Consider the following 21,307-nt stretch of genomic DNA (forward strand, 5'->3'; position numbering starts at 1 on the left):
CATTATAAAAATTAAATTTTCATCCATTTCGAAATATTTTTTCTCCACTTTTCGTTTTTAGAAAATAATAATTATAATAATAATAAAAAAAAAAATTATTATCTAATTTAAATTAATTTATCACTTTTTTGGGAAAGGGTTTTCTGAAAAAGAACAAGCAACTTCTGAATGATTATTTGAAAAGAATTTCTAAAGAGCTTTTTTTCTCAATCAATATTTTTTTTGAAAATTCTGTTCACATAATCAAATCAGAAGTCATCGCCTTAAAATTTTTGATGAAGGTGATAAAAGAAAATTTATTGTTTTTTATTGAAGAAAGATACATAGTACAGATATTATCAGATCATATAATCTAGTTTTAACTAATAAATAATAAGGATTCTCGTGCATCGCCGGTTATATACACACACTGATCATTTTCAAAATGAGGGAATAATAATATTTTTTTTATATATATATATTTATAATAGTATTCGCAGTAAACCATCAATACTCATTTGGTAAAAAAAATTTTTAAAATCTATCAGCCATTAATAGTCAATTTGTTAAAAAAAAAAATGAATTTTTCAAGCCAATATATTTTTAGAATTCTGTTAGACAATGTTATTTGACTATTAAAAAAAAAAAATAATAATAATAAATTTTTCGTTGACAAACGAAAAAATTATAAATCTCATTTTTTTGTGAAAAAAAAAAATTATCTCTAAAAAAAATGCATGTTATTTCTATCAGTTTTTTTTTATATTATAATGAATATTAAAAATTCTTTCTGCAATTATTAATTAAAAAATCAAAACGAATTCTAAAAATATTTTGCCCCAAGTTTAATGTAAAGTCCTAAATTTTATACTTGCATCAATAAATTGACTGATATATTTTTTTTTAGTTTTTTTACATACATTTTTAGTGCCCTACAATATTAATTTTTTTTTCGCAGACAATTTTTTACTGATCATTATCGATTCAAATAATTTTTTTTGTACATTTTTGTATTTGTATATGAAAATCCTTGGAATCGATTAATTGTTCAATATTGATTTATACAAATTTCTCATAACATCAAAGTATAAATTACACTATATCATTAATCACAAAAACCGACATACCAAGGTCTCTAGATTTGGGATAAGTGTGAATTTCTTAGATTTTAAATAACGTACAAGTGGTTCGTCAAAATTTTTTCGTTGTCACTGCTTTAAAAAAAAAAAAAGAATATGAAAAAAAAACAGAAAACAGAGAAAAATTCCTCCGAATCATTGGTACGTTTGGATCAATATCAAATGTGATTTATTGTTATAGACGATCCACTGAATCGAGAGAGTAATATATATAATCTTTCATAGTAGACACTATTCTTCTTCAGTAAACTAACAACAATCTAGCACTTTTAATAATTAAACAATATAATAATTCTAATAATAATAATAATAATAATAATAAAAAATAATAATAATCGTAATAATAACAGATAAATATTGGCTCTATGACAATTTTTTATGTCGTCATTTGAACTGAAAAAAAATTGTACTAATATGAAGAAAAATAATTGCCTAGCAAATACTGCGATTAGCATATTTTCATTATGTGTTTTATATTCGACTCAATTTTAGAATTTTAATTAGAACAAAAGTATATTGTTATTTAAAAAAAGAAAAAAAAATTTTTAAAAAGCCATTGGCATTTTTATTAGAAATCTAAAATGCATCATTTCGCTGAGGAAAAAAGTCAAATTCTAAAGAAACTCTAAATCAAAAAAATTTATAATTTTTGATTTATAGCTTCGTCGATTATAATTTTCGACTTTTGTCCCAAATTAACAAAAAAAAAATTTCACACCTCTTTCGAAAGTTAAAAAAACAATTTAATCAATATGTCATCTTATGACAATGATGAGATTGAAATATACAAAAAAAAGTCAAAATTCTCATCTATAATTATTAAACAAATTGTAAATGAGTAAACAAAATTCTTTTTTTTTAATTTTAATGTCAAAAAAGAAAAAACAGCGATTTTCAAAAAATAAAAGAATTTTTAATATATATTTTTATGATCATAATCGCGATATTAAATGAAAAACCCGTTCATTTAACATTTTTTTTTTTTTTTTATAAAGAATCCAACTTTTTTTTCCCACATCAAAAAAAGAAAAAACTATTTCACTTTTAATCCTTTTTTTTGGCAATTCTAAATAATTTTTACCTTGAAAAAAAAGAAAAAAAAAAAAAAAAAAAAAAAAATTCAATGAAAGTACTTGACTTAACATTGTATTGATTAAATTGACCTATGAGATAGAAGCCTACTTTTGAAATTCTGCTGATCTCAAATGATACAAGACTCAGCATCCTAATGCGAATATATATATATATATATGAGCTATAGTTGCAAGCATAAATGTGCTTTAAATGGACATTCTACCGAAAAATTAGTGACAGAAATATCTTATCAAAAGACATCATTGTTCAAATAGTCCTAAACACCGCGAAGCGAGAAAAAAAAAGAAGAATCATTTTGGCAAATAAACGCTAAATTTAAATTATATACAAAAAATCGAGAGCAAAATAAAAAAAAAATAATAATTTCATCTAAAGATGCTTCTCCTTAGGATAACAAATATACAAATTTGACAAGTCATCTTTAAATGAAATACACGAATACATACATAGAATTATTTTTCGAAGGTTCTTATAAAAACCTTTAAATATTTTTTTCTTTTCAATTTTTTTTTTTTTTTAATTTTTTTTTGTTTTATCTCCTATTACCTTCATTTAATCTCTATACCACTTTTTTTTTTGTTTCAACGTCTCTATATTCCGTGGAAATTAAACATTCATAACTCTCATACTTGACGAATTGCAATTGAATGCAAAAAAAAAACTTTTTTCAGAAATTATAACTTTAAAGTATAAAAGTCTAATGCAGGCGATTTGTTTTTTGGATGCAAGTGAAACATCCAAATAAATTGTCAATATTACGGAATTATAAATTCGCTGCTGACTTTTCTAGTTATTCTGTTATTTTTGTTTTGTTTTTTTTTTTTTAATAATTAACTATAACTGACTTTGATCGTCACCAAAAATTGAGTTGTTGTTGAAAACTTACACAGTGGGCAGTGGATGATTGTGCGAGAAGTCTTTACGTTCCAAACATGTAAGCAAAGGATATGACTTCGTTCGTCGTTGAGTTGTTTTATCAAGTTGCGGTCAAGTGCACACAAATCCTTCCTGTGCCACGGCAGACCCACCTGCAGGTCCCTCCTGTATTATTAAATTAATCATTATTAATTTAAAAAATGCAATCAATTAAACTTTCGTCTTTTGCAAACATTGAACTTGACTAACATCTTTTGTAGACGTTAAATTTTGCTTGTATTCATCTAAACTGAATCCAGAATTGCTATCGTCACCGCAATTCACAACCAACGATCCATCTTCACCCTGTGAAAAATTTAAATTATTAAAAAATTATTTAAAAAAAGGGTAAAATATAAATTAAAAAAGAAAAAAAAAGTTTTTTAATTACCTGTGTTATTTGCTGTTCGGGTTCGAGTGTTTTTCTTTTTTTGCTGAGATTATCAGTATTTTGATCAGACAATCGCTTTCTGTTAAGAATACCTTGACTTCTAGGCGAGATTCCATCAATACTTCCGTTTCTTTGCAAACCGGAAACCTGCTGAAGATAATTTTTCTATTTTAAAAATTCAAAAAAAGAAGAAAAAAACCTTTGAATTTTAATAATTACCTTCTTTTCCCTTTTAAGCAACACTCCAGGAACATAGGTACTTAAATCCTTCCTCTTCACATGTTTTGCTTCAATAAGCATTCCCTCTTTAAATGAATTATTCTGATCCGCTTGTCGGTAAACTAAAAATAGAAATAAAAATTAAAATCAAGTCTGTAAAAATCAGTAAAAAAAAAAAAATAAATAAATATATAAAAATATACATACTCGTATCGACAAAATTTCGAATGTCGTATGTGAGATCAACATTTAAATTTTCGCTTTTTGCAAAGCTCAAACCAATGAACCACATTGAACATTGTTTATCGCTTTCAGGTTCAAGTGGTGGATACGCTTCGGGATTAATGTGTGCCAATGTTATTGCTGGATGTCTCTCTAATTGTCCAATTAAATGACGAATTCTCGATTCAACAAGACCACACCATTCCAATTGATCGTCAGCTTGTAAACTGCTTGCAAGTAAGATAACATAATGTTTATATTTACTGAAAAAATTTGGCGGTTCAAATAATTTTTCCCATGTTGCTCTGCCCATTATTATATCCTCAGTCAATGATAATCCATTTTCAAATGCATCTTGCATTATTGTTCTTGTTGACATTGAAACATTAAATGTTGAATTTTGCTGAGGATAAGCAGGCGTTATTATTGGCATTAAATGATATCTATCGCCAACATTAACTCTTGGATCCCATACTGGAAAACCCAAATTAACATTATCGGGTTGCTTTAAAAGAATTGGCTGTGGCCATGTCCATTGTGAAAATACAAGAAAGAATTTTTCTATTAATGTTGCTGCAACTGCATTTGGATATAATTGACATGTACGTGCTACCAACATTGCCCATGAAACACCACCGAGATATCCTAATACATTACTGTAAATTCCGTGCTCTGAAAAAGAAGAGAAAAATTCATTTAATAACAAATTAATTTTAAAAAAATTAAAATTTTTTTTACATTGAAAAAAAAGATAATTACTTTTTGCCCATAATTTAATAGCTCGTAATGCCAAACGGAAATTTTCTATATTAGGTACTAAACGAAGTATCTCGTCCGTTACTCGACATCCATTAAGACTTCTCACGCATTTTGGATCGAGATTTTTAAGAAGAGTATCATCTCTAAGATCCTGTGAACAAAAAAATTATCTTTAGAACTAAAAAAAAAGAATAAAATTTACTAAATAAATTATCTAAAAACATACCATAGTATCGGGAATTTTTTTCAGATCCAATTTAGCAAACAGCATATCAATTTCAATTCCATCGAAATTCATTTTAATAACTGGTACAAATGCTTCTTCAACAGCCTGTAATTAGAATAAAAATTAGAACTAAATATAAAAATATTCTAAATGAAAAAAAAAATAAAATTATACTCACTCTTAATTCTGTTACTTCTGATTGACCTTTTAATAAATCAAAGAAAGATGTAAAATAATCAGTTCTATTAATATGTCGTGGTACCACACAAAGTGCATCAATATCGGCTCCTTTGTGATGAACACCTAACCTGTAGGATCCAAATGTATAAATTTTTCCTCCAACTTGTTCAGCGCAATTTATTGGCATATTGCGAGCAATGCTAATATCTTTTATCCATTGCTTAACTAAAGCATTTAATTTGCTGAAAATTTTAAAGAAACGTTAGTTTTTTTTTTTTTTCCTTTCAAACCTCTTTTTTATATTCATTATTTCTTATATTTACCTTAAAATTTCCATTCTGTGATTTAATTCTTCTTCAGATTCAAAAACATTGTATGGTTTAAGAGCTTCCTTTAATTCATTTGTTCTTGTAATATCGCTTGGTTTTGGTTCTGCCACGCTAATTGCAGAAGTCATTCCCAAAGTGCGTAAATTTTTAGCATTGGACGAATTTTGAGTTGTCGCACTTGAAGTGGTTGAATTAGTACTTTGTGAAGTCCACATTGTGATGATCTAAGTGTAAAAACTGTAAAAAAAAAAGAAACAAAAACAAATTATAGAATATTATTTCATAAAGAAAAATTCCTCCAACGAAATTTGCCAATTGTTGAAATCTAAAATGAAAATTAAAAAGGCAAGCGTTTATTTTTCATTTCTTTGTCTAATTTTATTCAACAAAAATTCGGTCTACTTTATTGAAAATTAAAAATAATAAAATTTGTTTTGTACAAAAGAAAATTGCCGATTTTTTCCCCGATAAATAAATTCAGATATTTACCAGTTTTCCCAATTGCCTTCAAATATATTTGTGTTTAACAATTTAAATTCTATATATTTATAATTACAATCAATACTATACATTGTTTTTTTAATTTATTTCATTTATGAAAAAAAATTGTTCATGTCAAAATATAATTTTTTTTTACCATGATTATTCTCACATCATCATCTAAAATAGATAGAAATATTTTTAAAATTAACTTCCTTTTTGTATACAACTATTTCATTAAAATTACACAGGGAGAAGACATATTTTTTTTTTTAACAATACGTACGCTCCACTGACAAGGTACGATAACAGTTATCCAACAAAGAATGAAACGTCAGAAACAACCTTGCTGAAAAGCCAAACGAATATAATCCAGTAAAATCATATCAAAATCTCATCCTAATTCAAGAAAAAAAAAAACTATAAACATGAAAATGTTTAAAAAAACGAAAATAAAAACATTTCTGACAAAATGAAACAACAAGTTATGGCGATCGTTCTTTGTTATTGAAAAAGAAATTCCGAATTTGAAAATACAAAAATAAGAAATAAAATAATATAAAAAAAAAAACTAAATTTAATAAAATAAACTCACCTTTCTAACTTAGTCAAAGAAGCATTGACACATCAATGCAATTCTGCTTACGTAGTCAGGTTATAAAAGTAATGGTTCACTTTTTCCTAACAAAACATTGAATTCTTGTTTTGATAAAATAACACTGGATATTATTCTATCATTATTGTTCACTTAACACTCTAAAAAGATTTCATGTAAATTGTAAAAAAAAGGGACTCCGAATTTTTAAGGAAGCGTAAAGTGTTTAAAAGGACGAACAACCATGAATTTGTCCTCGCAAAACAAACTACAAAGCAAGCTCAATAATCCAAATTTTCTCTTACACTTCTTGATTATATTCACAAACTACACATTCAACAATTCTTCAGCAGTTGGAAAAAACACACAAACTAGCTAAATAATTTATTCACAAAAATAATTTACAACATTGAAAATCTACACTGAACCGCTCTACAACAAACATCTCCACTCTGACTCACCGTAAACACTGAGTTGCATTAGAGGGGAAGCGTCGATAAATAACCTTGGATAGATGGCGCTCACGATGGCAATGTCATTAAGGTACAGCCACACCTCTTTGACACCTGATTGGCTAAATTCAAAATATCATTAAAGCAAAAGCCAATCAAATTTATCTATTATGGACAATGAACAATAGAATACAAATTAAGAGGGGTGTTTGAACCCTAAGAATAAATTTATTATTTAAATATAATTAAAAAATAATTTGTAAACGTAATAAATTAAATATTAAAATATTGTAATTTTATCAAATTTACAATTATCATTGTCATTTGAAAATTAAAAATTTTTATTTTATTTATAACTGAGTTTGGTAGTCTATATAATTTTTTATGAACTCTGTTCTAAACATTTCTGCTCTTTGTTTCTTTTTCATCACAAAAAAAAAAAAATTTCTTTACATATCAATTTAAATGTTTTTGAATGAATAGATTTTTTTAATTTAAGAGATTTCACAAAATGATCTCTTATTTATTGTCTATTTTATTTAACGTTTTATTTCTATTGTTTGTCATAAAATGTGAGTATAATTCTGTGAATTTTAATTCAGGTCAAATAAAAAAAAATATATTTAAATCATTATTTACAATTTGATAATTTTGTGTTTTTAATTAAAATACTTACTATTTATTTTATAAAGAGGATTTATTGTTGTATTTTAATATTATAGATTTCGTTTTTTTTTATAAAATCTTGTTTATAATTTTTGGTGAATATTTTCTAATAATAATAATTTTAATTTTAGGTGTTAAATCAATTGAACCTCAAGCAAGTCAAGAGGGATCGTTACATTCTTTTAAAAATTATATAGATGTTGCAATGTTTCATTATTCCGTACCAAAAGAAGTTCTCAGGGCTACTTGGCAATTTGCCGCATTTATGGATGGCAAAGAATGTCCTTCGAGACAAGTTCATATGTAAGTATTAATTTTTTATTTAAAATTGTCTTGAATTAAAAAAAAAAAAAATTCTATTTTCTAGATATTTACAATGGGGTAGTTATCCAATTATTTCAGAGAGGAATGCAACTTTTCCTCCACATGTAGTTCCAGATAGAAATCATTCATTTTCCATGTCTACCTGGACGACTTTTGAACCAAAAGTCGTTACTGTTATACCTGTTTACAGTCCTTTACCTGGTGATTGGTTTGTTGGTGCATATTTGTCACATTGGGATGAAAAAGTACAACAACAGGTAAATATTTTGTCAACTTTAATTATTAGTTAATAATTAGCTATTATTTATTTTTTTTGTTATTTATTTGAAAACCACTTGACTTATGAGGAAATAATTTAATTTTGAAATTTACAATAATTATTAGTAAATAGTAATTTTCCTAATGGAACTAATAATTAAAATCTAATTTTACTTATTAAATTTTAATTTTCGAATTTGGGGGATTTACTTTTTTAATCTTTATATATAATCCCTGTCATTAAGGATGACACCCCATGGTGCTTTGCAATTTATATTACAGACAGTTTTGGGGAAATTCCACAAATTGAAAATTACACCGACTTTAATCCTATTGGCACCATTAAGACGCATTAAAGATCGTAAATTGCTTTTGGTTGTTGGGCATTTTGTCCTAAAAAAAATTGTAAATATTTAATGTCGCCAGTGGCGAAAAATTCTTTTTGCCTATCCGATTATGATTAAAAAAAAAAAAAAAAAACATAAGAATAACGAAGAAAAAGAAAATATTTTTAATTGAATTAAGAATTAAATTTCGTAAATTAAATTTAATTAAGAATTAAAATTTTAGGGACTTGGTCACAAATGTCGTTACAGTATTGGATCAGTGGCACTTTGGAATCAAATGGGCGATATACAAAATATTCCCTTGGGTTATCAAAAAACGATGAAAACAAGCGAGGCAATTTCTTATTATAAGTAGGAGAATAATTATTTTAAAATTTTGTAAAAATTAATTTTTATTTATATATTAATTTTTCCAATTATATAAAATTCCTTTTTTTCAGAATATTTATTCCTTCAGGAACTTGGCATTTTCAAGTTCAAATATGGAACTGTAAATTCATACGAAAAATTGATAATGATCTACGAATACCTTGTATTCTTGGATTGTCATTGGAAGCTCGTGTTTTACCTGTTTTTAATCACACTCATCCAAGTTCAATGAGAAATTTAACAAATTCAGATACATATACATTTACCGAACTATCGCCATATGAAGATAGTTATTATTATTTACTAGTCATTTCAAATACAACAATAAATTTTAATGTTGAAGTTACAACAAGTGGTATGTGTTACATATTTTTTTCTATATATATTTTTTTTATTATATATTTTCTAAATTTTTAATTAATTACAATAATTTTCAGATTGTCCTGTAAAAGTAATAGACAAATCAATAGTAAAAACTCTATTGAGCGCATCTTATTTGCCAAAAGAATCATTAACAGAATTATATGCGGATAATTTTAACAAAAATAGAATACATTCTTTTGATGATCAAAAAAATTTATTACAACCAACAGCTTTGACATTTCACAAAGAGGAAGATATTGAACCGGAAGATTCATGTATACCAAGATTTCAGCTTGCTAGAGTTAAACATCCACAAACATTTTCAAATGTCTATTTATTACAGGTATTATTTATTTTTGTTATAATACTAGCATATTATTAAGTAATTAAAGAATTACATTTTTTTATTTCTTTTGTATTTAAAGGGTCAAGAATGGTTAACTTCATGGATTATTTTAACAGACGATTATCCAGTAATTACGCAGTTTGATATTTTACCTCATATTGACATTGGGGGTATTTTAGTAATTAACATTCATTTGGAAGTGGAAAAGGTATGTTTATTGTTATTTTATACCTGTAATTATAATTGATATAAATTGAATGAAAATTTTTCAGTTGGTAACAGAACAATCGATAGAGGTAATAGTATGCATTAGACAAGGGAGAAAACCAAAAAGAATAAAAGGAAAGATTATCTGCGATGACAAGAAATTAACTTTAAATTTATCATCACATGGAAAACATAATGGTTCTATAATGATTCCTTATCCAATGCCAGACACCTGGTACATTGCTTTACAAGCCAAATGTTCTTCAAATGGGTATAAATTTTTTAAAAATAATTTTTAAAAATATATTTTAAAAGGTATTTTTTTTTAATTTAATTTTTTATTTAAAATGTAATTAAAAAATTGACGAAAAACAATTTTTAATTTATTAAATTTGTTTTTTTAATATTTTTAATGTTTTTTAATTTAGACAACCAGTTAGATGTGAAATGGAGGAAATTTTAGTTTGCCTAAATATAAAAATCACACAATGTGTTCCTGTTGATAATCATCCGTGTGGTGAACATGGCGTTTGTCAAGAAACTTATAAAGATCTTTTAGCATATGCTTCATGTAGTTGCTTTGGAGGTAGGTAAATTATTATTAAATTGTATTCTTCATTTTTTTAAATAATAATTTTAATATTTTAGGATATAAAGGTTGGGGATGTACTGATTCATCAGATGTTAATTTTGAATCATCCGTTTTATTGATGACATTATTATTGACATTAAGCAATGCATTTTTCCTGCCAGCTATTGTTTTAGCAATAAAACGAAAATTATACACAGAAGGCCTGGTTTATATGTCCACCATGATGTTTTCGACATTTTATCACGCTTGTGATCAACAATTTTTAACTTACTGCATTGCCAAATATGAGGTGATTTAATTAAGTCATTTTTTTTTTAGAAAAATTTATGAATTTTTAAAAATATTAAAATTTAGTTTTAATTTTAAAAAAATGTAATTTTTATAGGTGTTGCAGTATAGTGACTTTTTCTCGAGTATACTCTCATTTTGGGTAACTCTAGTATCAATGGCACAATTGCCAACTCGTTTTCTCTCTGTATGTCACATGTTTGGAGCTTTAATAATTGCCTTTAGTGTTGAATCAAATAGAACCGGTCTTATTAGTATTTTAATTCCATTGGGAATTGGAGTTTTATTGCCAGTAAATTTTTAAATTTTATTAAACGTTTATCAATTTACAATGGTTATTCTTAATAATTAAATTATTTAATTTCAGATTTTGTCGTATATTTATGGTTGTATCAAGACAAAAAAATGTAAAAAACCCGAAAGCACATGGAAATTCATTGTGGGTTTATTTTTAGCATGCATTGGAGTTTTTCTGTTTAGTTTAGTCGAAACTAAAGAAAATTACAGCGTAAGTATATTTATTAAATTATATATAATTCAATAATTATTATAATTCATAATAATAATTAATAAACTTATTTAATCATTAAAAAAAAAATTTTTCAGTATGTTCACAGTGCTTGGCACATGTTGATAGCACTTTCGCTTCTTTTTCTCCTACCACCGGCTCGAAAAGAAGAATATCCTTCCACTAGTTCTGATTCAGTTAGCAGTTCCGATAGTGAGCTTATGATTCCTTCAAATATTCCAAGTTTTTCCGTTTTGTCAAGTCATGAAAATTTAGTGACTTTATTAAGGTAAAAACATTCCAAGTATATATTTATATATTGAAAAGAAATGACGGCAAATATTACAATTGTCGAGATACCAAAAAAAAAAAAAAAAAATCTGTCTTACCTTTAAGCAATGTTGTGCCAACAGCGATTTTATTGTTTAGAGATGCACAGAAATATCTCTTAAAATATTTTTTGATTTATTAATAATACTCTTAACAGTTCCTAAGACGATATACCAAATGTTACATATACAATAGAGCATCATATTTAATGCAAAGACAAACAATTCTAAAAGTCTACGGCCAGAAAAAAAAATGTGAAAACAAATATAGAAAAAATAGTTAAAAGAATTCCAATATTAATTTTAAAAAGATTTCTCTGAAATATTTTTAAACTTGAAAGTTTATATTTTAATTTGATTTTTAACAATATTGGAATATTTTTTAACATAAAATATAATAACGTTTGTATTTTAAACGTTGTGTGAGACAAAAGGTCTTTAAAATGCATTTTCAGAAATGTATTTTTGAAAAGAAAGTTTTCAATCTAAAATATATATATAAACAGAGTTAGTGAATTATTTTTCATGAGAAAAGTAGAAAAGAAAAGCACAAGGAATAAATGAAATATTTTTTTAGGAAATTAAAAATTATACTTCAGGATTGATCAAATGATTATTGAAAAATAAAATAATCAAAGTTACAAAAAAAAACAAACTTAAAGAAAATACTTGAAAGAAATTATATTCTTCATGCTTTAAATATTAACTTATAATAGAAAAAACAGAGTATTTTAATGGAAAGATAATTTTCAAAACTTACAATTGCAATACTCAGAATAAATTATGTGATAAAATAGCATTCTGCAATAATATTATTTTATTTAATTTATAGCAGAATTGCTCATAGGAGATGAAAGACATTGTACATATATATATAGACTTATAAATATCTTCTGCATTTATATTTAGATATAAATATTATTATTATTATTATTATATAATTATGAAAAAAAGAAAGAAACCGGTGCTTTTCAAAATTAGTAATAATTGTTATGTTTTTAATTAATTAATTTTTAATTGACAATGAATTTATATAATATGAAAGTCTTTTTCCTCATATTTCAAAAACGAGGACCAACACAAGGAAAGTAAAGCAAGATATTTACAATAGCATAATATTTACTAATTAGAAGGCTTTATTTTTTTAAAATAAAATACCAAATTAGTTTAGAAAATGTGATTGAAGACACTTGAATATAATTAATATGAAATGTTAATTAATGCATAAATCAAGTTGTACCTTCGATTGTTGTGTGTTCTAATACCTCTACTTAAACAATAGAAAATTATATACGTATTTCAAAATACAAAAAAAACATAGTTTTAAAAATGACAAAAATTTGTAGATTACAAACTTTGCTTGAAATATTAAGCAACAATTACAAGATAGTTCACCTGTGAAAAAGATTTTTATTTTCTTTTTAATTTAAAATGGAAAATATTTTACAATTTCTGAAAAAAAAATTTTTTGCTTTATTTTTCTAAAATTATTTTGAAAAAAGAATGCAAATTTTCAAATTAATTTTTTTTATTTATAGGTGAACTGTACTTTAAAAAAAAAATCTTATGCCATCGTTTTAAATAGAATTAGAAATTTTCAAAATGAATTATTTCTCTTTAGAGAAATGATTTTCTCGCAAAAATAAACTTTGTCTCTACTAGAAGAGAATACTATGTGAAATAGAAATATGTAAAAAGTAGTATTTGCTGAAAAGTATTTCATATATATATACTTAGGTATATATACATATATATGTAACTTGTAGACTTATAGAAAATCTAAAATTTAGAATTTAAAAGCAGCAGAACAAAAAGTTTGAAAATTAGATATAGAACCATGACTTATATTTTAAAATTATTATAAGTAATTATTTATATATACTTAATAGTTTATTTATTATTAAGTATTTACTAAAGAAACTTTGTTATAAAAGTTTATTATTTTTATGAAACAATGCATAATCAATTTGAATTTAAATATTTTGTTCAAAAAACAGAATTTCGAAAGAAAAATACAGAAAACGAATTAAAATTTAATTCAAATTATTTGCCAGAAAAATATATATGAACAAATTTTAATTTATGTTATTTATCTTCCATGATATAGAAAAAATGTAAGTTTTAACTTTATTTTTAAGTAATTAATTTACAAATTTGTTATATAAGTTCTTCGACAATTTTATCAATGACTTACCGTTAAATGTAGTTTAATTTTTTATTTATTTAAGAATCATATTGTAGTATATTTTATATTTTATAAGAAATTTTTCTTTTATTTAAAATATACGCAATGTGTATGTAAAATACGGGTCTACGATGTACCAAGAAAAGAAAATATAGAAATGATTATTGAATTTTCTTATAAAAAAAAGAAGAAAAAAAACAAAATTCGTAGTTATATTCATTTCTCTATTTAATTTTGATTCTCATCCTGATTTTTTGACATTGAAATAACATTTATTATTTCCTTGTAAATTTTTAAAATATCCCTGTAAAAATATTAATTTCATTTTTTTATAATTAAGGAAAAATATAATATTTTTTTTTTTCTAAATTAATTACCATTGAATATCACAATCACCAAGCCAATCAGATGTATTTATCATTTTTAAATATTGTCTATTTAAATATATAATGTTAAATTCTTCCAAATTTTTCTTATCATGAAGCGTTGAATAACAATTTTTTAATTCTTTACTAAATATTTTCCATACCTATAAAGAAAGAAATTAATTATTATTAAAAAAAAAAAAAAGGAAAACAAAACCCAAAAATATTTTTTAATTAATTTTCGAAAAATAAAACTTAAATTACGAAATAGAATTTTAATTTGAATTTTATTTTCAGGAAATATATATTACCTCCATCCATTTGTCATTCAACAAAATTTCAAGATCTGGTCTCTGCTGAAATTTTTGAAGGGAATACAAAACTTCGATACCTTCATCAACATTTTGAATTTCATCAAACATATCATTGATCATGTTTTTTAACATATTTTCTAATTCAATGACTTCGTGTCTGAATTTTGTCATATATTGAAACCAAGAAATATTAGTGATGTCAAGTGCAAAATTACATGGTTCTTTAATTTTATTTAAAATAATGGCAAATGAATTTTGAAGATCATCATGATACATATCATATATTTTTCCTTTTGTACCACCAAACATTATTGGACCTCCAACTCTGTAAAGTATATCAATTTTTTATTTATTCTTTTTTATAACTAATAAGTGAAATTTTTTTTCAGAAAATTTATTTAATTACTAAATTAAATTTATTAACTTGCTAAAGACGACAGAGGCATTGCAAATTTCAATGACATCATTACATCTATTTAGAAAAGAATCCACATTTTTAAAAATATTCTCTTTATCTAAATTACAATTTTCAAATTGATCATTGCATTCCAATAGAATCTGCAAAAAAAAAGAATCAATTTTCGCAAGAAAAATCACAAAAAAAATTAAATTTTACCTGATCGTAAATTTCAAAGTAGCGCTTACAACAAAAAATGCAGGTTTCAATCATTAATTTTGTTTCAAGTGCCTTGTCTTGAAAAATATTTTCCAATTCAACGTAATCTTTTAAAAAATTTATTATTCGTATACTTAGCGCTTGATATAAAACCTCAATGTTTTCCCTTTAATATAAAAAAGATAAATTTATTAATTTCACAATTTTCCTTTAATTAATAATTTCATTTAATTTTTTATATAAATTCATCTCAATATAAAAATAATTATAGAATAAATTCATACGTTATTTTATAAAATGGAGATACATTTTGTATGAATATTAGTAAAAGTATAATTTTCGAAATATGAATTTCAATATCATTTGGTTTTTGTATTTCATTACATGCTTCTAGTAGAATATTTAAATACATGATATTTGTTGAAGCTTCTTCTATTTTTAATTTAATTTCTTCTAATAATGATTTAAATTGTTTTATACTAGTTGATCGTAGATTTTCCAATTTTAAAATAATCGTAATCACATTTTTATTTGACATTTGATTTAAAATACAACTAAGATTATCGTCTGAAAATAATTATTGAAAAAAAAATTAAATTAGTAATTAATTTAATTTAATTTTATTTTATTATTATTTGTTGAAAAAAATTAAAAGAAAATACGTTTATGACGCCAGTAGTCGAATTCATCTGTTATATCATTTAATTCTTTTCGAATAATTGGCAATGCAATTAAAGCCTCACGAATTTGTTTAATCCAAATACGTGCAATTTTTTCTAATCTATCATTTAATTTTTTCTCATCATCATCGTCATCATTATTATCTTTTTTCACTTTTTCAGGTTCATTCGTTAGAAATGTAAATTCGTCTAATTTTTCTTTTTTAATTTTCAGACCTTCTCGAGGGACATAAAGGATTGTAAGACCCATTGGTTTATAAACTTGTTCAGTGAGGCAAATAATGAAATCATGTAATGATGAGAAGACTTTGTCCTTTGTTACTAATTTCAATAATAGGAAAACATTTAAAAAAAAAAAAAAACAGCAGATTTTCAATTTTTGAAAAAAGGATACTAAAGGGCCATTCATTGCTGTTAAATGCCACAGGTGCATAAATATTTTCCATGAATTTTAATAATGTATTCTCAGTGTTTTCATTGATTGTGCCAAAAATGACAGTTGATTGAAAATTATCAACAGTATAAATTTGCCATGGTGAACGTAAAAAATAAGTAAGTCCATCGCTAGTTTTCATAGGAAAATTTAACGACGCCTTTAATTCACTTTTATGAAAAAAAATTGTTAAAATTGTATTTCTTGGTTCTTGAAAATATTCACGAATTATAAAACAACATTCTTCATTCCAATGAAATTCGGATAAAGAAGGTAAAATTGTTAAATCTTGTACATATTTTACCTAAAAGTGGAAAAAGAAATTTTGTATTTTTTTTTAAAATTATTAATTAAAAAAAAAAAAAAATCTTCAACTAAATAATTTGAATTATTTTTTCCACAGTTTTTGAATTATATTTAATTCAAAAAACAACGGTTACGCATGAGTTCTACTGACCAACGTATTCAATTCCTCATCAGTAAATACGGGTTTTTCCGGTTCAAGAGGTTCCTTATCTTCTGACTCGGGAGTTTCTATAACACAACAAATTATAATTTCAAGGGTAAATTATTTTATTTCATTAATTTATTGTTCTAGTTTAAAACTAGAAAATGAAGATAATTTTTTCATATTATTTAAATGATAATCGAGATTTTTTTTTGTTTAATAATATTATCATTAATAATTATAAACTTAAAAAAAATTCTAATTGAAATATTTCTTTTTAACAGAAAAGTTAAATGCTTTGAAAATGATTAGCGTATTTTTTTTTATCAATTAATTACGAAATTATAAATTTTTATTTAAATATATTTATGTATTAATATTTATTTAAATATTTATTTAAATATTTATATAAAATAAAAAAAATAATATTCACCTTGTCTTCCAAATTCTTCTTCATCTGTATCCATATCTAAATATTCAGTTTGAGGCTCTGTTGCCACTTTTTCCAATTTTCTTGATCTTTCAAGTCTTGTATCTCCATTTCGATTCTCTTTTTTATCACCCATTATTATATACGTGGTTAATTTAACAAAATTTTGGAATGAAAATAAAAATAAAAATTTAAAAATAGTTTTCTTTTTAAATATTTAATATACGACGTGTGTTGTGGATCTAAACGAAGAAGTTGATTTTAAAATTTGTTAAATCAATAAAATTGTTGTCATAGAAAACAAATCGCTTCTAAATCCCTTATTTAATTCAAAAATATAAAAAATATTTCTTTTAAATTAACTTCTTTTAATAGTTGAGAAATATTTATTTATATTGAAATTTAATTATATTTCTCTATTATTAAATTATTTTTACTATTTATTAGGAATTATTTTTCATTTAAAAAAATTTTTAATTTTTTCTACTTATTAATTTGAATATTTTTTAAACAGTTGCGTGGAATTTTATTATTTGTCTCTTTCTATTCTCGTCTTCTCTTATTTACAGCACACGTAAGAGATAATTTTTTTTTTTTTTTATTATCGCAGTCAGGCATTTACTCCTTAAGGTTATAATATTGTCTCGACTTATTTTTACATATTTTTAATAGAAGATAATTTTAAAAAGTGAGCTAAAAACAAATATTCAAATAAAAACCATAAAACCAAATCCTTTTTTTTTTTTTGAATAAATTATCGCATTTAATTGTAATTTTTTTCAGATTTCTATTTAAAGATGAAACAACAAACATTCGTGGGACCAATAATTCATTCGAATAAAAATGAAGATTTAATTATACTTGATGAAGCTGCTGTAATAATTCAAGATGGAATTGTAAGTATAATATAAATAAATGTAATGATTTTATTTTTTATTTAAAACTAATGAGAAAATATTTTTGTGATTAGATTAGCAGCGTTCTTCCAAATCCAAAACTTGAAGATTTAACAATTGAACCAATTATACGTTTGAAACCAGGACAATTTTTAATTCCCGGTTTCGTTGATTGTCATTTTCATGCCGTTCAGTTGCCAAATCTTGGTCTTGGCTATGATTCACCTCTGTTAGATTGGCTCGAAAAATATACATTTCCATTGGAAAGAAAATTTGTCAATAATGAATTTGCTGATGAAGTATTGGACGCAGTTGTGGTAATTTAAAAAAAATTAATTGTTTTTCTAAAAAATAACTTTCAAGTTTTTTATTTTTTTAAACTTTTTTTTTTTAAATACAGAAACGAACTCTTACTATGGGAACAACAACAGTTTGTTATTTTGCTTCACTTTATAAAGAGGCTTCTTTAATTCTTGCACAAAAAGCTGTAAAATATGGTCAACGTGCTTTTATTGGAAAATTAAATATGAATGTCCCTCGTAATGATGGCTATTGCGAAACAACAAAAGATTCTATTGCCGATACAATTAAATTTATTTCTGATGTTGAAAAATTAAAAGTAAAAATTAATTTTTTATTATATAATAATTTTAGAAAAATTTAGTTTTATTATTTCATTTTTGGTTTAATTATGTTAATATAGAAAAACTAATTTTTTAAAGTAAGATTGAAATAATTAAAATTAAATATTTTAGAATCCGCTCGTGAAACCAATATTAACTCCTAGATTTGCATTGAGCTGTGATATGGATCTCATGAAAAAATTAGGGAAATTAGCAAACGATATGAATCTTCCTATACAGGTAATAGAAATAAATTTATTCTTCGAAAAATTTCAATTTAATCAATTTTTTTAAATTAAAATTAAAATTCTTTTAATTTACAAAAAAAAAATTTAGACACATATTTCTGAAAACATGGATGAAGTAAAAGCAGTCAACGAAGTTTTTAATGAATATTTATCGTATGCAAAAGTTTACGATGCTGCGGGTCTTCTTACAAAGAAGGTATAAATACTAAACAAAATTTTTGTTTTACAGTAAAAATTTCGAAAATAAAATTTTTACAGTGTAATAAAAAACAGAAATTTTTTTTCATAGACTATTTTAGCACATGGAATTTATTTAACAGATAGTGAGCTTAATATTATAAAAGAAAGGGAATCTTCTGTTATTCATTGTCCTTCTTCAAATGCTTGTTTAAAAAGTGGCATTTGCGATGTTCGAAAATTAAAAGCAAAGGGCATTAAAATTGGACTTGGAACAGGTAAAATATTTTTTTATTAATTTATTTTAAACATAAAATTATTAATTTAATAATTCATCATTTTTATTAAATTTATTACAATTTTTGCTGAAAAAGAAATTAAAAAACGAAATTTAATTATTGTTTACTAATTTTATTATATTAAATATTTAATAATTTTTGCTTAAAAAGGAAATTAAAATTAATTATTCTGAATTTTGTAGATGTTGGAGGAGGACAAAGTCCATCGATATTAGACTCGATGAGAGCTGCGCTTACAGCAACAAATAATCTCTCATTTATAAAATTAAATTATAATTCTTTGGATTATAAAGATGTGTTTTATTTAGCAACACTTGGCGGTGCAACATGTAAGTATTGTAATTTTTTTTTTTTTCATATTTTAAAATAAAATTAATCTTAATTTTAATTTTTTTTTAAACAGGTCTTTCATTAGATGAAAAAATTGGAAATTTTGAAGCTGGAAAACAATTCGATGCTTTGGTAATTGATTTAAATAGTCCAGATAGTCCTTTGGATAATTTAATTAATTGTACACTTGTTGAGAAACTACAACGATTTATTTATTCGGGTGATGATCGAAATATAGTACAAGTTTATATTTGCGGTCGTAAAGTAAAATAAAAATCAGCAAATACCTGAATATTTCCGAGTCAATCCATTATATTTCGACTGAAGTCGTCGCTGACTAATTTTTAAAAATTATAATACTTTGCAGGAATGATTTTGAAGTTATCAAGATCACGAAATGAAAAGAATTTTATTAAAATTTTAATTATTTATTGCAAAATATAAATTTAAAGTTTATGAGGTGCTGAAAACTGTCAATTTTTTAGCCATTGGAAAATATGCAAAAAAAAACAGAATTTACCATAAAAATAAAAAAAAATTGTTGTAATTTACTAAGAATGAATAAATTTATCATTATCAATTGATACAATTATTTAAATATGTGAAATAATATATAAAATATGATTTTCAAGTTCGCCTGTCAAATAACCTAAATTTGCAAATTTCATCTATTAAATGTGAGAAAGAGAAGTCATTAAATTGAAAAAAACCTTACCAAATATAAAGTACCTGTGACTAACTTTTAGTTTTTCTTAGCACTTTTTTCCTTTTTTCTTCATAAATGTGAAATAAAAAGCAATAAAAATTGGCACTTTGCTTATTTTCACTATTTTCAAATGTAAATAACTTTCTTGGAGAAAACAGAAAAATTACAAAACTTGGGCAATATCTAATTGATCACTAACTACAAGCACTGGAAAAAAATTCGCTTTGGTCCCGAAGATACTTTTTGAGATAATTAAGTTTAAACTTTTCACAATTTTTATCAGGTTAATACATGTAGTTTTTTAAGGACGAAGTTAGGTTTTATTGGTTAAACATTTTGAACTAACTTCAATTTTATAAAAATCACATGCATTAACCTGATAAAAATTGTGAAAAATTTAAACATAATTATCTCAAAAAGTATCTTCGGGACCAAAGCGAATTTTTTTCCAGTGCTTGTAGTTAGTGATCAATTAGATATTGCCCAAGTTTTGTAATTTTTCTGTTTTCTCCAAGAAAGTTATTTACATTTGAAAATAGTGAAAATAAGCAAAGTGCCAATTTTTATTGCTTTTTATTTCACATTTATGAAGAAAAAAGGAAAAAAGTGCTAAGAAAAACTAAAAGTTAGTCACAGGTACTTTATATTTGGTAAGGTTTTTTTCAATTTAATGACTTCTCTTTCTCACATTTAATAGATGAAATTTGCAAATTTAGGTTATTTGACAGGCGAACTTGAAAATCATATTTTATATATTATTTCACATATTTAAATAATTGTATCAATTGATAATGATAAATTTATTCATTCTTAGTAAATTACAACAATTTCTTTTTATTTTTATGGTAAATTCTGTTTTTTTTTGCATATTTTCCAATGGCTAAAAAATTGACAGTTTTCAGCACCTCATAAACTTTAAATTCATATTTTGCAATAAATAATTAAAATTTTAATAAAATTCTTTTCATTTCGTGATCTT

General features: G+C 24.1%; 4 protein-coding genes across 7 annotated transcripts; 2 read left to right on the top strand and 2 right to left on the bottom strand.

The window, feature by feature from the left end:
- Nucleotides 1-269: 269 nt before the first annotated feature.
- Nucleotides 270-7,010, bottom strand: LOC127287413 (poly(A) polymerase type 3). 3 transcript variants are annotated; one of them, XM_051314337.1, is made up of 11 exons: nt 6,530-7,010; nt 6,221-6,283; nt 5,449-5,691; nt 5,124-5,367; nt 4,946-5,050; nt 4,720-4,870; nt 3,946-4,632; nt 3,739-3,860; nt 3,520-3,669; nt 3,339-3,434; nt 270-3,254 (listed from the first exon to the last, which is right to left on the bottom strand). In XM_051314337.1, exons 3-11 carry the CDS (start codon nt 5,667-5,669, stop codon nt 3,201-3,203), a joined length of 1,830 nt encoding a protein of 609 aa, XP_051170294.1. In that variant the 5' UTR covers nt 5,670-5,691; nt 6,221-6,283; nt 6,530-7,010; the 3' UTR covers nt 270-3,200. The 3 variants fall into 3 exon arrangements, with proteins under 3 accessions (XP_051170294.1, XP_051170295.1, XP_051170293.1); XM_051314338.1 differs by lacking the exon at nt 6,221-6,283 and having other exon boundaries at nt 3,520-3,666; XM_051314336.1 differs by lacking the exon at nt 6,221-6,283.
- A 358-nt stretch (nt 7,011-7,368) lies between these two features.
- On the top strand, nt 7,369-13,966 carry LOC127287407 (post-GPI attachment to proteins factor 6-like). Its single transcript, XM_051314323.1, has 13 exons — nt 7,369-7,553; nt 7,779-7,950; nt 8,015-8,228; nt 8,800-8,927; nt 9,017-9,300; nt 9,383-9,651; nt 9,734-9,862; nt 9,927-10,132; nt 10,290-10,447; nt 10,510-10,742; nt 10,839-11,033; nt 11,109-11,249; nt 11,348-13,966. Exons 1-13 carry the CDS (start codon nt 7,493-7,495, stop codon nt 11,540-11,542), a joined length of 2,385 nt encoding a protein of 794 aa, XP_051170280.1. The 5' UTR covers nt 7,369-7,492; the 3' UTR covers nt 11,543-13,966.
- Nucleotides 13,929-17,376, bottom strand: LOC127287409 (uncharacterized). Its single transcript, XM_051314329.1, has 10 exons — nt 17,053-17,376; nt 16,629-16,705; nt 16,133-16,475; nt 15,721-16,059; nt 15,343-15,625; nt 15,059-15,224; nt 14,867-15,000; nt 14,440-14,767; nt 14,141-14,292; nt 13,929-14,067 (listed from the first exon to the last, which is right to left on the bottom strand). Exons 1-10 carry the CDS (start codon nt 17,183-17,185, stop codon nt 13,992-13,994), a joined length of 2,031 nt encoding a protein of 676 aa, XP_051170286.1. The 5' UTR covers nt 17,186-17,376; the 3' UTR covers nt 13,929-13,991.
- Nucleotides 16,580-20,220, top strand: LOC127287414 (guanine deaminase). 2 transcript variants are annotated; one of them, XM_051314339.1, is made up of 9 exons: nt 16,580-16,734; nt 17,833-17,945; nt 18,020-18,262; nt 18,346-18,564; nt 18,701-18,808; nt 18,905-19,012; nt 19,106-19,271; nt 19,475-19,621; nt 19,696-20,220. In XM_051314339.1, the coding sequence occupies exons 2-9, from the start codon at nt 17,847-17,849 to the stop codon at nt 19,893-19,895; spliced, it is 1,290 nt and encodes a 429-aa protein (XP_051170296.1). In that variant the 5' UTR covers nt 16,580-16,734; nt 17,833-17,846; the 3' UTR covers nt 19,896-20,220. The 2 variants fall into 2 exon arrangements, with proteins under 2 accessions (XP_051170296.1, XP_051170297.1); XM_051314340.1 differs by lacking the exon at nt 16,580-16,734 and adding an exon at nt 17,624-17,737.
- Nucleotides 20,221-21,307: the final 1,087 nt, after the last annotated feature.

This window comes from Leptopilina boulardi, unplaced genomic scaffold, assembly GCF_019393585.1.
Source record: "Leptopilina boulardi isolate dan_hultmark-lab unplaced genomic scaffold, ZJU_Lbou_2.1 LbouV2_370, whole genome shotgun sequence".
In the NCBI taxonomy this organism is placed as follows: domain Eukaryota; kingdom Metazoa; phylum Arthropoda; class Insecta; order Hymenoptera; family Figitidae; genus Leptopilina; species Leptopilina boulardi.